The sequence below is a fragment of the Xiphophorus maculatus genome, chromosome 8 (assembly GCF_002775205.1).
Source record: "Xiphophorus maculatus strain JP 163 A chromosome 8, X_maculatus-5.0-male, whole genome shotgun sequence".
Lineage (NCBI taxonomy): Eukaryota > Metazoa > Chordata > Actinopteri > Cyprinodontiformes > Poeciliidae > Xiphophorus > Xiphophorus maculatus.
Window position 1 is genome coordinate 2,402,973 of NC_036450.1, and position 14,944 is coordinate 2,417,916.

General features: G+C 39.6%; 2 protein-coding genes across 2 annotated transcripts in view; both read left to right on the plus strand.

The window, feature by feature from the left end:
* The first annotated feature begins 482 nt into the window (after positions 1–482).
* LOC111609420 lies at positions 483–6,510 on the plus strand. Its single transcript, XM_023337859.1, has 7 exons — positions 483–580; positions 2,423–2,542; positions 2,855–3,172; positions 3,259–3,372; positions 4,503–4,961; positions 5,725–5,841; positions 5,924–6,510. Exons 1-7 carry the CDS (start codon positions 514–516, stop codon positions 6,379–6,381), a joined length of 1,653 nt encoding a protein of 550 aa, XP_023193627.1. The 5' UTR covers positions 483–513; the 3' UTR covers positions 6,382–6,510.
* A 2,604-nt stretch (positions 6,511–9,114) lies between these two features.
* Positions 9,115–14,944, plus strand: part of LOC102219437 (protein Shroom3-like) — a 44,390-nt gene continuing 38,560 nt past the window's right edge. Inside the window, exons 1-2 of the mRNA XM_023338403.1 lie at positions 9,115–9,559; positions 13,382–13,536. Coding sequence (XP_023194171.1) covers positions 9,407–9,559; positions 13,382–13,536 — 308 coding nt within the window. The 5' untranslated portion in view covers positions 9,115–9,406. The remainder of the gene's footprint in view (positions 9,560–13,381; positions 13,537–14,944) is intronic.

A 14,944-nucleotide genomic window follows, 5' to 3' on the forward strand; every position in this document is an offset into this window, starting at 1 on the left:
GTTTTTCTTCCAGATTTTGGTAAATATGGATAAATATTTGGTTCTACTGGAGATACAAACCAGTAAGATAAACTGGTGCGAACGACGATGAATGTTTGAACATTCATCCAATCATTGGTTCATCCATCCATCTTTTCCCAATCAATGAAATCTTGCTTATTGTCCATTTATTTACAATCCATTTTTCTATTAATACATCAGTTTAAAACATCCATTTATTCTTCTATCCATTTAAATATTGATTTGAACCTTAATTCCACCAACTCATTTATTCCATCTATTTTTCTTACAGTTCATTCATTTTCTAATTCTTCCATTAATCCTCCACGTTTCATCCATCCATCCATCGCCATTAGTTCTTCTCAAACATGATCACCGAACACCAGCGGCCTCTAGCGGGCAACTTCAGGCATAATTCAGGAACGCCAACTGCTCGGCCAATCAGCGCTTCGGTTTTCAGGTCACGTGGCCTCGCGGCCAACTGGATGACGGCCTGAACGGGCAACAACAAACATGGCAGCGGCTCCGGAGAGGAGCTGGACGGAGGAGAAGGAGAGGACGCTCATTGCGTTTTTCTCCAGTAAGTCCGACATGTTCGGTCCGGTTTTCCTCTCCATACGGACTCGGTTCCGGTTCGCTTTCCTCGGCACCGCGTTGCTAAAACAAGCAACAGTTTTGGGACGTTAGAGTGGGGGAGGAGGGGAAGGCAACCGTTGCTCGACGAAAGCAACGACTTTCAGCAACAATCGACGAGCAACCGGAATGAAGGTTACGGGTTATTTGTCCAAACTGCAACTAATTCAGACAAAGCTTTTCCTCCTGCGGTTTTATGGACGTTTCATTTGGATTTCTGTGTTTAAAAGATTTTAAACCAGATTAATTATCAAAGACGTTCATCACCGGAAGATTATGCAATTATTAAAATGATCATTTATGGTGTTTATTGCTGAAATATTCTCTTAACTGTCAAATATGAAAGGTTGGTTGATATTTAAAGTTAAAGCTTCACTAAACCAAAATGATAGTTATTTTACACGATGCCAGATTGGAAAGATATCAGCAATAATTCTCTCTAGGATCAATTAATGTCTTTTAAAGTATTGCTTGGGATTCTGGACCTTTTTAAAACTCATTTATTTTCCAGATTAATGGTTTTTAAATTTGTTTTCAAGCTGGTTTCCAGTATCAAGGTTTCAATATAATAATCTTCCATTAACACAGTTCTTCCCCAACCTGTGGTTGTGCACTGTCGGTCAGCTGGCTGATAAAAGCCAACTAAAAACAGTCATATATCAATAGTTATTGTAAATTGAAAAATCATTGCAATATTTCAAATTAACTTTATTCATTTAAACGTTTCCTGTTTAAATGAATGGAAACTAGATCATAATAAACATCTTTAGCATCTTTGGTTAATGCAATGATGACATTAAACTTAAATATTTTTGCTAACGGTTATATTACTGAGTATTAACACAGTATATTACTGTGTAATATAGAGTATTACAGTATATTACTGTGTAATATAGAGTATTACAGTATATTACTGTGTAATATAGAGTATTACATTATATTACTGTGAGTATTAAGCTCTAATTCAGTGACAGAAGAAACTAATTTTGTCAGGAATTAACAGGAAAAGATGCTTAATGATTAATCTTTCATTGTTGACGTTATCGTCCATAAAATCAGGAGTTTATTCCAGTTTGATAACTTTCTGAACATCTTTCAAATAGTTTTTGAGTAAAATGAACGTATTAAATTATTGTTAAGGCCTCGTCCACACAAAGCTGGATGTGTGGAAAATCTAATCCATGTTGTGTGTTTGGTCCTTTCATCCACATTAAAACTGTTTAACGTCATTAAAATGATTATTTAGGATCAGATTTGTGAAAACACTGCAGTTGTCTGTGTTTACATGGAAAAACAGATTTAGTCCCTCGTTTTAGAATCTCCAACAAATAATTCACCAATATATCTACATAATTTGAAATTATTCCCAAACAACATCGTCTTGTTTTAATTAATTTATATTCGAATAATCTGCTATTTAAAAGTAGCTCAAATGATTCCTAGCAGGAAGTGGTGTTTGTTTTGAAGCAATCTGATTGGCTGACAGGTTTTAGCTTAGCGCTACACTGCCCCCTATGGGTTTGGCATGTTTATAACAACACTAAGGAGTGGATTTATAGGATGAAAACTCTTCTGAAATTGATTCTGTCTGTACTTATATTAAATATATATTCTTACAATAATTTTTTAAACGATGTGGTGTCAATATTTGACTCGGCTTTGTGTGGAAAAGATAACGTCTATAAAAGAAGCTGTTTGCCCCAAACACAGGTGTATATGTGTGTGAAAGAAGCCAAACATGGTGAAGCTAATTGCTCAGACTGTGGCTAAGTGTCTCCTTGTTCTCTAGAGAACAGCTGTTTGTGGAACTACAAGTCAGAGAACTACAAGAACCGGGATCTACGATGGAAAACCCTGGAGCACCTCCGGATCCTGCTCTCCTTCCAGCCGCCTCCCGTTCCGTTCACAGGTACCGCTGTGGCTAACGCTGCACCGCTAACAGCTCTGACCAGAACCACTGCAGCTTTAAATGTTTGACCAAAGCTTTTAAATGTGAGAAGAAGTGCCGGATTGCTAGATCTGAAACCAACAGGAAGGTCTGGTGCTTGGATTTAAAAATGACGATCAGCCAGAATGATGAGATTGTTGGATTTCCAACCATCCATCCTGTTTTTCATATTTATTTCTAAACTGGCTGTAAATGAATATTTCTGGAAACGTCTGACCTTTGACCTCAGCATTCTGGTACCATCTCATCTTTTCTGTGTTCTTCTTCTTCCAGTGGAAGACATCAAGAACAAGTTTAAGAACCTGCGTACGACGTTCCAGCGCCAGTACAAGCTGGTCCGTCAGAGCGGCGAGGCCGGCCTGGTGCCGCAGTGGAAGCACTACCAGCAGCTGAGCTTCCTGCAGGGCTGCTGCGAGCCAGAGGAGGGCGCCGACGAGACGCCGCCCTCCCCGCCTGCAGAGGAGAGCTGGCTCCCGCCCACCTCCCCCGGACTCGGCATCTCCTTCCTCCACTCCTCTTCCTCAGGCGGCGCCGCTGGGAGGAGCTTATGGACGGAGGAGAGGGAGCGGGAGCTCATCGCGTTCTACGCAGGTGAATAAATGAAACCGCGGCTTCAGGGAGAGACGAGGCGTCGGTTTGCTCCTGACAGACATTTGTTTCTGCGTTGATGTGTGCAGAGCATGGCTGTCTGTGGAACAGGAAGTCTGAGAATCACAACAACCGGCAACTCAGACAGAAACTCCTGGAGTCCCTCAGGATCCGGCTCTCGGACCAGCTGGTTCTGTTTTCTGGTAAAAACGACTCAGAAACTCCTGATCCTCCTTCCTGTTCCGATCAAATTCATCACTAAACGACTTTTAAGGTTTTAAAAAGTCCAAAATGAAGAATTTTACTCTGGACTTCGGCCGCTTTTTTGTCTCTGTTTCAAATCTTTATAATTTACAGCATATTAAAAAAGCTAAGCTAAGCTTATGCTAGGCTAATGTACGTTAAGGTAGGCTGCAGAAACTTGGCTAAGATCTAATCTAAGATTAACTTTAGGTTAGTTAAGTTAAGGTTTCTTATGCTAAACAAAAATAAACTGTGCAAGACTTGAGACAGACGAAGGTAAGGTTAGCTAAGGTTAGCTAAGCTAATGGTACGTTGAGTAGACAAAATTAAATTAAGTTTAAAAGGCTAAGCTAAGGTTAAACAAGGCAGGCAAAATTCAACAATGCTAAATTAAGCTAAGCCAATTTTAAGGGCGACTAATGTAAAGTTAGCTAAGCTAAGATTAAACTACATAGGTAAAATTAAACTAAGCTAAATTTAAGGAAAATTAAACTGAACTATATTGAGCAAAGTCAAATAAATCCTTGGTAGTTTAAGCTAAGCTAAACTAAGAGAAAGCTAAGATAAAGTGAGAGGGAGCTGGATAAGTCAAACTTAGCTAAGGTTCACTATGCTAACATTAGATAAGCTAAGATAAACTTATAAGAGGCTAGCCTAAGGTGATGTTAGCTAGGTGAAGCTAAAGTAAGCTAAATAGGTTAATGAAGGCTAAGATTAATTAATTAAATTGAGGTATTATATGCTATGTTTTATTAAGCTAAACTAAAATAGGTTTCTGTAAGCTACAGTATTCTAAGCTAAGATACTGTTAGCATAAAGGAATCTACTAAACACAGGCAGCTTCCGCTAGTTTTCTGTTTTGAACTGGAAGTTTTTTAAAAATCTTTTCAGATCGTGTCAAAGCTGCGTCCAGCTCCAGTTTTTAGCTTGCAGCTGTTAGGGAAATGAAAAAGTAGCCAAAGTGCTAAAAACATAAAACATCATGACAAATCTATAGAGCTGTTGATCAGGTCCACCTTAAATCTGCAGTCAGAACCACATTCCTCCTTTTTTGGCTTCTTAACATTAAAATTTATGTCATTTTTTGCAGTGGAAGACGTAAAATCCAAGTTCAAGAACCTTCGGACGGTTTTTAACCGGGAATTCAAGGCGGTCCAGGCGAGCAGAACCTCGGACCAACCCTACGTGTCCAAGTGGAAACACTTCCACCAGATGCTCTTCCTCTGCGAGTCGTTTGAGGAAGACGAGTTTCCTGACGGCCCGCATGAAGGAAGCCGGACTTCCTGCTCCCAAAGCGGCGTCTCCGCCTCCTCCTTCGACGCCTGCAGCATAAAGACGGAGAGCAACACCATCAGCTGCTCCGCCTTCCAGGGTTTGTTCCCATCAGCTCCAGACCAGACCGAGCTAATGGATCCCAGAGCGCCGTCCGGATCGCCGCCGGACAGGAAGCCCGGTCGGGTTTTGGTTCCGGCTGACGACAGGGCGAGCGGCGAGTCGCGCTGCCTCTGGAGCGAAGCCAAAGTTCAGCAGCTGATCTCGTTTTACGCCGGTTAGTCCAAACCGGGTCCATTACACTGTAAAAACACAACTAGTGGTTTTAGTCCAGTTTCTACTGCTAATATATTAGTACACTTAAAATCAGACAAAACTAACCTAAACGTAACTTTTCAGCAACATATAGGAGCTTCATTTAAGTCAGTAATTCATATTGATGAATATTGATGATAAATATTGTATTTAGATCTGGTGCAATAAGCAATAAATCAATTAATCACATGATAAATTAAACTAAAAGTCACTAATTTCCATCTGATTAATTTATTGTTTTTGGATGATAAAAGTTTTCAGTTTGGTGTTTTGGTCTCAGCTTCTTTTCATGAAGAATGATTTTGTTTTCAGAGACTTTATGATTTATTTTATTTGTTTTGTTTATTTATTTTGGATATTTAAAATGTCTTCCAGTTCCGGTGTTAAATATTCATTAGAAATTAATTATGTCATTAATATAATATTACTTTAAAAACTAATTTTGCTTGACGAAGCTTTTCAGATAAACAATAATATTGTTGTTTTAAGTGTCTGTAAACAAAACTGTCCTTCATAAATAATTTCATCAAACTGAAACTTTTTTCATCCAGATTTTGGTAGAAAAACAATAAATCATAAAAATTATTGAGTTTATTTTAATTTATGATAATTGAAACGATAAACGATAAGATGAATGTCCAGCCGTAGTTCTACAGAGTACTGACCCGGCAGCAGGCGAACGCACATGAACACGCCGCACTTTTCAGCTTGTGTCTGTGTTTCAGAGCACAGCTGCCTGTGGAACCATCGGGTCGACAGCTTCCGGAACCGGCTGCTGCGGCAGAGCCTGCTGGAGACGCTGAGCGGCCTGCTGTCCGCCGGAGAGCCCGTCCCGTTCACAGGTAACCGGGCCGGCCCGGAACCAGAGCCGGAACCGGAACCAGAACCAGAACCCACCAGCCTCTGTTCTCCTCCCTGTTCCAGTGGAAGACATCAAGACGAAGTTCAGGAACCTGCGGACCATCTTCCAGCGGGAGCACAAGGCGGTGAGCGCCAACAGAACCTGCGGTTCCGAGGATTTCTACCTGCCCAAGTGGAGGCACTACCTGGACCTGCTGTTCCTCTGCGACTCCGACAGCGACGAGGCCTTCGCCCAGACCCGACCCGCCTCCACCCAGAACCCGGCCGTCCCGCCGGCCCCGACCCCGCCGCGCTCCTGGCTCTCCTGCTCTTCCTCCTCCTCCTCCTCATCATCGACCCGCAGCAGGAAGCGAGCGGGCCGGCCGGCGGCGGCGCCGAGGAGCGGGCGCCGCGGCGAGGCGCCGCACGCCGGCTTCCTGAAGTACGTGGAGGAATGTCTGAACGAGGCGCCGCCGCACAAAGTGAAGAGGATGAAGAAGAAAATCATCGAGACGATTCACAACCTGGAGGAGGACGGATGAAAAACACTTCAAAAAATACTGTAGAGTTTACAGCAAAGTACTGGGCCACTGAGAGAATATAGAAATAAAATATGAGAATAATGTCAAAATAATAACGACAATAAAGTCAAAAAGATTAAAAAATCAAATAAAATCATCAAATTATGATAATAAAATCTAAATAACATGAAAATAGTCATAAAATAGTCAAAATGATTCAAAATAGTCAGAAAATTACAAAAAAAGTTCTAAAATTTTAAGAATAAAGTCAAAATAATATGAAAATAAGATCCTAAAAATAAAAAAATAAAATTAAAATAGTAATAACATTGTAACAATAAAGTCCTAAAATTACAAGAAAAAAGTGAAATAATGAGGATAAAGTCATAACATTCCCACTTTATTCTCAAAATACTATTTTTTATACTATTTCAACTTTACTCAGAATTTTACAACTTTATTCTCATGTGATTGTTTTTCTTGTAGTATTTAATTTTATTGTCTAAATATTGTCTTCTCATAATTTATTTCATTTTTTTCTTATTGTGGCCCTAAAACATCATTCATGTTCATATTTAAATAGAAATATTTAATGCTGTATTTAAAGACTTTTTGTTTTTTTTTGCACTGTAATACCTCCTAATTCTGTTTTACAGTGTTTTAGTTGATACCACAGTGCCTTACCAAATTTAAACGTATCAATAAATATTTTCTTTTGGTTTAGTTTTCCTGTTATATTTCATTTTTTGTGCTTTTATTTTTATTTTTATTTATGAATGCACAAATTAATTCCTTTCTCATTGTTAATATTCTGAGTTTATTCATATTAAAGTTCTAGAGCTGAAGTTCAGACGTTAAAAATAAACAGGAATGAATCGTGAATCTGAACAGATCAGTCATTCATCCTTTTTAATAAAACATCATTCATTCTGAGGCGGCTGTGTTTTGTTTTTTGACCGCTAGGTGGCGGTGTCTGATAAACCCGCCTCTTTCTTTCTCTGCTGGTTTTTCTGCAGCCGTTTCTCTACAGTTAGAAACAATGTGCAGAATGTGAACTTTCCTGCTTCACGGGTTTCACCAGCAGGACTTTACAGACGTTTAACTTCCTTTAATCAGCTCCTGTTGTCTAAAAGACGCTCTGGATCCATTTGGTTTATAAATATAAAACATCAGTTTAAAGCATTATTTTAGCTCAGACTCCTCTCAGGGTTAGCTTAGCTTAGCATCCTGGATTCCATCTTAGTTTTCTCTGAGTTGGAGAAAAGTTCTGGTTAATACACAAGTTTACTGGTAACTAGTTTACCAGTTACCAGAACTGGTAAACCAACATGTAATAACAAACATGTAGGCTACATGTCTGTCTTAGCTAACAGCTACATTAGCTAAGCTAATTTGCTAGTTTTGCAATAAATGTTGCTGATATTTATCTTAATATCACAGCGGTGGGTAGAGTTCTCAAACGTTGTGACCGAGTAATAGATAGTTATAATGTACTGATTGATTATCCACCACATTCCTGGGAGGGTTACTATGGAAACGATTTTGTTCTCATTTCCGGTTCCCACCGGAAGTAACCGTAGTTCACCGGATAATTTATAGGTTTTTTTGCAAATCTATATTTATGGTAGACCTTACATCTCTTTTTGGTTATTGTACAATAGTTAGACAGGAACAAGGGGAGAACTAGTTGTAATCTTTTGGCTTGCTTATTGTTGTCATAGCAACTGCCTACCAACATGGCTGTCAGTAGCAAAGTTCACAGGTTCAGGGTAAACAGAGCCTCCTGCTACTCATCGCTTCTCATAGTTTAGGATGAGTTTTACGTGGTGAGGCCTCAGAGCAAAGCTAGAAGTAGCTGATGAGGCTGTAGCTCTTTGTTAGCTTGGGAAGCTAACCTCTTGCTTCCAGACTGGACAATAATGGTAAACAGAGTCAGGACTGGATGTTATCCCTCCGTCTGTCCAACGTCTCCCATTTATCGGACCTTCAGTCCCCATGTTTATCCGGTCATAGACGGAACCGCAGGTCCAGAAGGGATCTATAGTCCCACCAGTGAACTTCTGATCAAAAAAGATTTGAAACTAAAACATTTTTCAAAACTACTTCTCAGAGTCAGTGTTTATCTTCAGTTTCAAAACCTTTTCAGTTTTAAATCTTTTTGTTACAGTTTGAAACTTTTTTTCCAGTTAGATTATTTTTAGCAAACTTTATGACCCTACTTTAGCTCCGTAGCCTCTGAGAGGGGGCGTGTTTTTAAAAATTAAAACCCATTTTGTGGGCGGGGTCTAACTGAAAGCAGAAGATCCGCCTCCTGTGGTTCCAGGATCTTTTTTTGTAAAAGTTGTTTCTAATCAGATGATTTTAGTTCTGGTTGGATAATTAATCATGAAGGAAGTTTAATCTGGTTTTTAGCAGTAATCTGGTTCCAGTGTGAACGCAAACAGAGGATCAACAAACAGCCTTTCACTCCAACATCCTCCTTTTATTCTCAGCTTATCTGCATTTTTGTTCCACTTTTCTTCACTTTGTTTTTTTCTGGACCTTGTTTGGCCTTTTCTTTCTCTCCCTCTCATACCTCTCCCTCTCTCCACTTCACTCCTCCTCTTTCTGTGTCTTTTCTCTTTGCTCGGTGAGTCGCAGTAAATCCTATTGTGATGCTAAACTGATTTCGGGCAGAGAGAGAGAAAGAGAGAGAGAGAGAGAGAGAGAGAGAGAGAGAGAGAGAGAGAGAGAGAGAGAGAGAGAGAGAGAGAGAGAGAGAGAGAGAGAGAGAGAGAGAGAGAGACCTTCCGCTCTCCACAAACTTTCGGGAATCTTTCCAGGTTGAATCCGGGCGGCTTTTTTTCCCGGACTCGATCAGCCGCTCTCTGCGCTACAGGAATGCACTTTGCAGGAAAGGCGCAAAACTCCTCCTGCTGCCTTGTTTTCCCCGCAAACCGGGATTTATAAATGAGCGGCGATGCACCTGTGAGCGACCCGGAGTGTAGCAGCTCATTCTGGGCTCCAGCACCGCAGCCGGGCTGAGCGCCGTCCCCGCGGGCCGGGCATGGAGCGCCGCGGCCGGGCGGGGCTCCAGCCGGCGGGCGGAGGAGAGGGAGGCGGATGGGTGCTGGTGGAGGCCCGGCTGCAGGGAGGAGCGCCGTGGGGCTTCACCGTGCAGGGCGGCCTGGAGCACGGACAGCCGCTCATCATCTCCAAGGTCAGGAAAATCAGAGTTCAGGCTCGTTTTACACATTAAACCCGACAAGTGAAAAACTTTTCCATCAGCCGGCTCGAGTCATAAGCGAACCGAGCTGTTCCTAACAGGGTCAGCAGGGGGCATCAGGGCATATTTACAAAGTTAATTCAATGAATGAAAATATGCTAAAATAATCAGAAAAATACAAAACAAGCTAAACTAGAAATATGAACATGAATACATATGTATATATATATATATATATGTATTTATAAATACACAAATACACATCTAAAAAACATACTAACATGTAGGCCAATCACCACAAATCAATTACTTCATCATTTCCATTTACATGACTTACAGTTTTTCTCTTTTCTGTCTTTTTAATAAGTTGTTTGTCACTTAATGGCTAAGCTAACCCAGCTAATACTTTACCCAGTCTTTAGGAATGCTGCTAACTTCCTGGTCATGTTCTCACTCCATAAGGAAGGAAAGCAAATGCTAAAGACTACTGTACCCAGTTATTATAGTGAAAGGTTTAGTGGAAGGAAAAACATGGACAAGAAAGTGAACAATCAAATCTGGATAAGTTGACTTACTTCAGCTTAGCCTAGCATGATTTAGTTTAGCTTTTAGTTGGCTCACTTTAAGTTTATATTAGCTTAGCTTTGTGTAGCTTACGATTAGCCTAGCTAACCTAAACTTAGCTTAGAATAGCTTAAACTTATGTTTTCTAATGTTAGCTTATGTCATAGTAGCTTAGCATTAACCCGGGAAACTGCGACTCTTTTTCAGGATGACATAATTAATGAGCAACCAGATCTAATCATCGTTTTTAGGTTAATAAATTTTGTTTAATTTTATCAGTTCATATATGTTTGGCTAAGCTAAGCCAAGCTAACCAATAACTAGTTTTATAATGCAAACATTTTGTGTTAGCACCAGTTTGTGACTTAACCATTAGGAAGATGCTGACTTGACAGTTTGTCATTTCTTGGCTCCAAACAGTGAATAAGAAAATGATAAAGACTGATGTGTCCAACCAAGCATAATAATGGAAAGTTTAGTGGAAGGAAAAAGTGTGATAGAAGAAACTTTTCACAGCCTTAAGAGATGTGTGAAAGAAAACCCACTGAAGGGTTTGGAGAAAGTCCTTGTTTAATGACAGTTTTTGACTGGAAATATTCCCAGAACGTTTTCAGCGTCTGATTGGTTGAGCCTTAAACTGAAGCCTTAAAACTGAAGCCTTAAAACTGTTCCACCATTTTTTCCTGTTTGTTTAAAATAATGAAGTCATAGTTTAAAATCTCACCGTTAACGAAGCTCATCAGTCGCTGCTGACCTGGTTTTATTAAAATGCAAATCAGCAGCTGCTGACGGAGAAACTAAAGTGGGACAGAGATGTGAGTAATCTGTTTTCCTGATGCATTTGAACGCAGCGACGGCGTCATGTCCAACGGTTCGGAACCGGATCGGATCTGATTCTTCACATGTGGAGCGATAATCATATTATTTATTTACAGGTTTATTATTTTCTTCATTATTTTTCTTGTTTTTATTTTATTTTATATTTCAGTAAAAATTTTTATGGCTTTTGCACTTTTAGCACTTTGAAGCAGCTGCTTCACTAAATGGCTAAATTTTTATATTTTTACATATTTTAATTTTTTTTAACGTTTTTTATAAACTTTATGGATTTATCTTAATCTTTTTATTTATTTATTTTAAGTCAGTTAAAAATATGTTTTGACTTTTAATACAATTTACTGGATTTTTTCACAAGTTTTTGCTTTTTAAACCTGATATTTAAATTTCCTCCATCCATCCTGATGAATGATCATTTATTTTTATTATTTTCTGTCTCATCAATCAGATCCAGGATCAGTTTCTCTGCTGGTTTTTATTGATTATTGGAGGTTTTTAGTTTTTTATTGATTATTGTCTCAGTGCTGCTATAACAGCCTGAGAGGCTCTGCTTGGGTTTCTCCATCTGCTGGATAATGAATTTCAGCTGGAGTACCGAAGCGACATACACACACACACACACACACACATACACCCACACACATACACACACACACACACACACACACACACACACCCAGTCTCTCGGTGTTTCTGCCGTCCTTATTTGGGTTTATTTATCTCCTAACAGTCAAACACTGCAGGCGTGTGGACGGTTCTGCAGAACTCAGGACGGGTTTCTGTCCGTTTTCCTTCCACTCTGAGCTCCTTACATGTTTATATTTATCACCATTGAACATGAGTGAGGAAAAAACTCGGCATCGGTTCTGGTTCTGATGGGTTTGGGCTGCGACACACCCAGAACCCGCCCACGCTGGAAGGCTTGGCGGTGCTGCAGCAGAGGGGCGGGGCTTATTGATACCTGTCAGTCCGTCTGCAGCTGCAGGACGGACAGTCTTCAGAGAGTCTATGAGTTTGGGTTTCTCCATAAAACCGGAACATTAAGACGACGACGATCTGCCAGAACTCTGAACGATCGCAAAGATCCTGGAAGGAGAACCGGGTTTTATGGAGCCGCTTTGAAGCAACAACAGAATCTAAGAACAACTGAGACGTAGAAAAAGAACCGAGCAGCTCTCCACACGAGGGAGAAAAGAGTTCAGTCCACTTTAAACTGACTCCGGTCCACTTTAAACTGACTCCGGTCCACTTTAAACTGACTCCGGTCCACTTTAAACTGACTACGGTCCACTTTAAACTGACTCCAGTCCACTTTAAACTGACTCCGGTCCACTTTAACCTGACTTCGGTCCACTTTAAACTGACTCCGGTCCACTTTAAACTGACTCCGGTCCACTTTAACCTGACTCCGGTCCACTTTAAACTGACTCCGGTCCACTTTAACCTGACTTCGGTCCACTTTAACCCGACTCCGGTCCACTTTAAACTGACTCCGGTCCACTTTAAACTGACTCCAGTCCACTTTAACCCGACTCCGGTCCACTTTAAACTGACTCTGGTCCACTTTAAACTGACTCCGGTCCATTTTTCTAGAAAGTCTGATTTGGTTGCTCTGAACGCTAATTGAACTCCAATTACCGGTCTGGGTTCGGTTGAAGTGAATTTGGTTTTATATGTGAACGCTAAGTGGACTGGAGACCGCTTCAAAAGCAGGAAGTGGACTACAGGGCAGGGCATTCTGGGTAAATGCAACCAAAAGAAATTAGCTATTGACACGAAATATCTCCAGAAATCCTCCAACCACTAAAATCTGACGCCAGTCCATTTTAATTCCCATCTGTTGAAGAAGGAAGTTGCTCTCAGTGTCTTCAGAGGTTTTTGTGTCGTTTCCTTCAGTGGTTCTCGGTGCAGCGCCCCCACAGGCCAGGAGGGGAACAGGTTGGTTTGACTCAGAGCAGACCATCCACCAGAATTAAAAATGTCTGTTTCCATTAACTATGCTTTATTTATATCAGCTTCCTTCAGCTGGTTTTGATCTGGTGACGATGGCGGCGGCCATTTTTACTGCTTTTATTATTATTATTACTGTAAACTCCACTTCTGTTATTTCCAGTTTTACTCATTTTAAAAAACATTTCTGTTGTTTTCACAGTTTTATTGTCTCTCCTATAAAATACAGAAATAAATTCATGTTTTGTAATTTTCTTAGATGTTTCTGTTCAGTTGAGCATTTCTTTGGATCAGAATACGCTCTTTTTGGTACCTGTGATGTATTTTATGTCTTTTTAAAAATATATTTTTATATTTTTACCTACATCGTCACTTTTCTGCTGTTGCAGCAAATTGTCTCATCTGTGGGACAATAAATTATATTTTAGTTTGATTCTAGCAGTGAATTTTTGTTTCTTCTTCCAGGTGGAAGACGGGGGTAAGGCGGACAGCGTGGAGCGCCCTCTGCTGGTCGGGGACGAGATCATCATCATCAACGACGTGGAGCTGAGCGGCTACAGACAGGAAGCCATCGCTCTGATCAAAGGATCCTTCAAGACGCTGAAGCTCACCGTCCGCAGGTTTTTATTCACTTACTGTCATAATTATTTTAAAATGAAGATAAATAAATCTGGAGCCAGTTCTTCATTTTTATGAATCTGAGCGTTTGTTCCTGGAAACATGGAGCTTTAATGATTAATGGGATTTAACTGGAATCTGTGGGAATTTCCCCTCAGAAAGTTTCAGGATCTGCTGGAATAATTTTATCTCCTGGATGTGAATCCAGAAGGTCAGGAGAAGGTCAGAGGTCAGAGGTCAGGCTGGATAATATTAGAAAACATCCAGCAGACCTTTAAACAAACAAACAGGATTTTTAATAAATCAAAATGGAGGACGTCCTTATTGATCAAGATAAGATTCTGTTCCCAGTTATTAATAAAGCTACATAAATATTGGTATTTATTTCAGTATTTTTATAAAATGTAAAGATAAAATTCACAGAAGCTCTAGTCTGAGTTTTTCCATCGCGCTTTTCAGCAGGTGAAAACATAAAAACACAAATTAATGAAACTCTTCAGGTTTAGCAACAAACAGTTTGTCCTGCTGTTTCAATATATATATATATATATATATATATATATATATATATATATATATATATATATATATATATAGATAGATATTTCAATATATCTGCTCCAGACAGAGTTTAGGAATTAAAATGAGTTTATAAATCCAACAACAGATTTATTATTAGTGAGTTTTAATGAAACAAACAGCAGGAGGTCCGGAGACAAATATCCCAGTAGAAATGATTTACAAAAATGATTTATTGCGATAAACGATATTATTGTTTCTTGAGATGGTTTTCAGGTAATTTAATGCAAGAACAAATAATCAAATATCAATAATTCTCATGAACGTTTAACACTGGGAGACATTTTAAATATCCAAGATAAAAATTTTAAAAAACTGGTGAAACAAAAATCAAATTATTTATGAAGTTTGTCTGAACAAAATGATCTTTCAACAAACGTCTAGTTGAGACCAAAACACCAAACTGAAACTTTTATCTCCAGTTTTTGGTGGAAAGAGAAAAACAATAAATTATGCAAAAGGAAATTATTGAGCTAATTTTAGTTTATTATGAGATTAATTAATTTATTGCGACCAGCCTTGTTGACTTACAGTCCAGAAACCATGTGGTGCATTCTGCGCAGGAGGCTCCACTTCTGCTTTTCAAACATGTGATTTTACGTCGGTTTGCATCTGAGTTGGGGCCAGCAGCTTATTTGGATTTAAAGTGATAGTGACCCTAAAATGTCTGAGTGGAGCAGACTGGAATCTCATTACCTGAGAATAATTTTGTTCTAAAAATTTAACAAACATACTTTGAATAGGCCAAATATATCTGTTAGTGTTGAGGCTTTGGCATTAGCTCAGCCTGGTGTGTATTTGGGTTTGGGGTGTGACAAGGAGCGCTGCTGC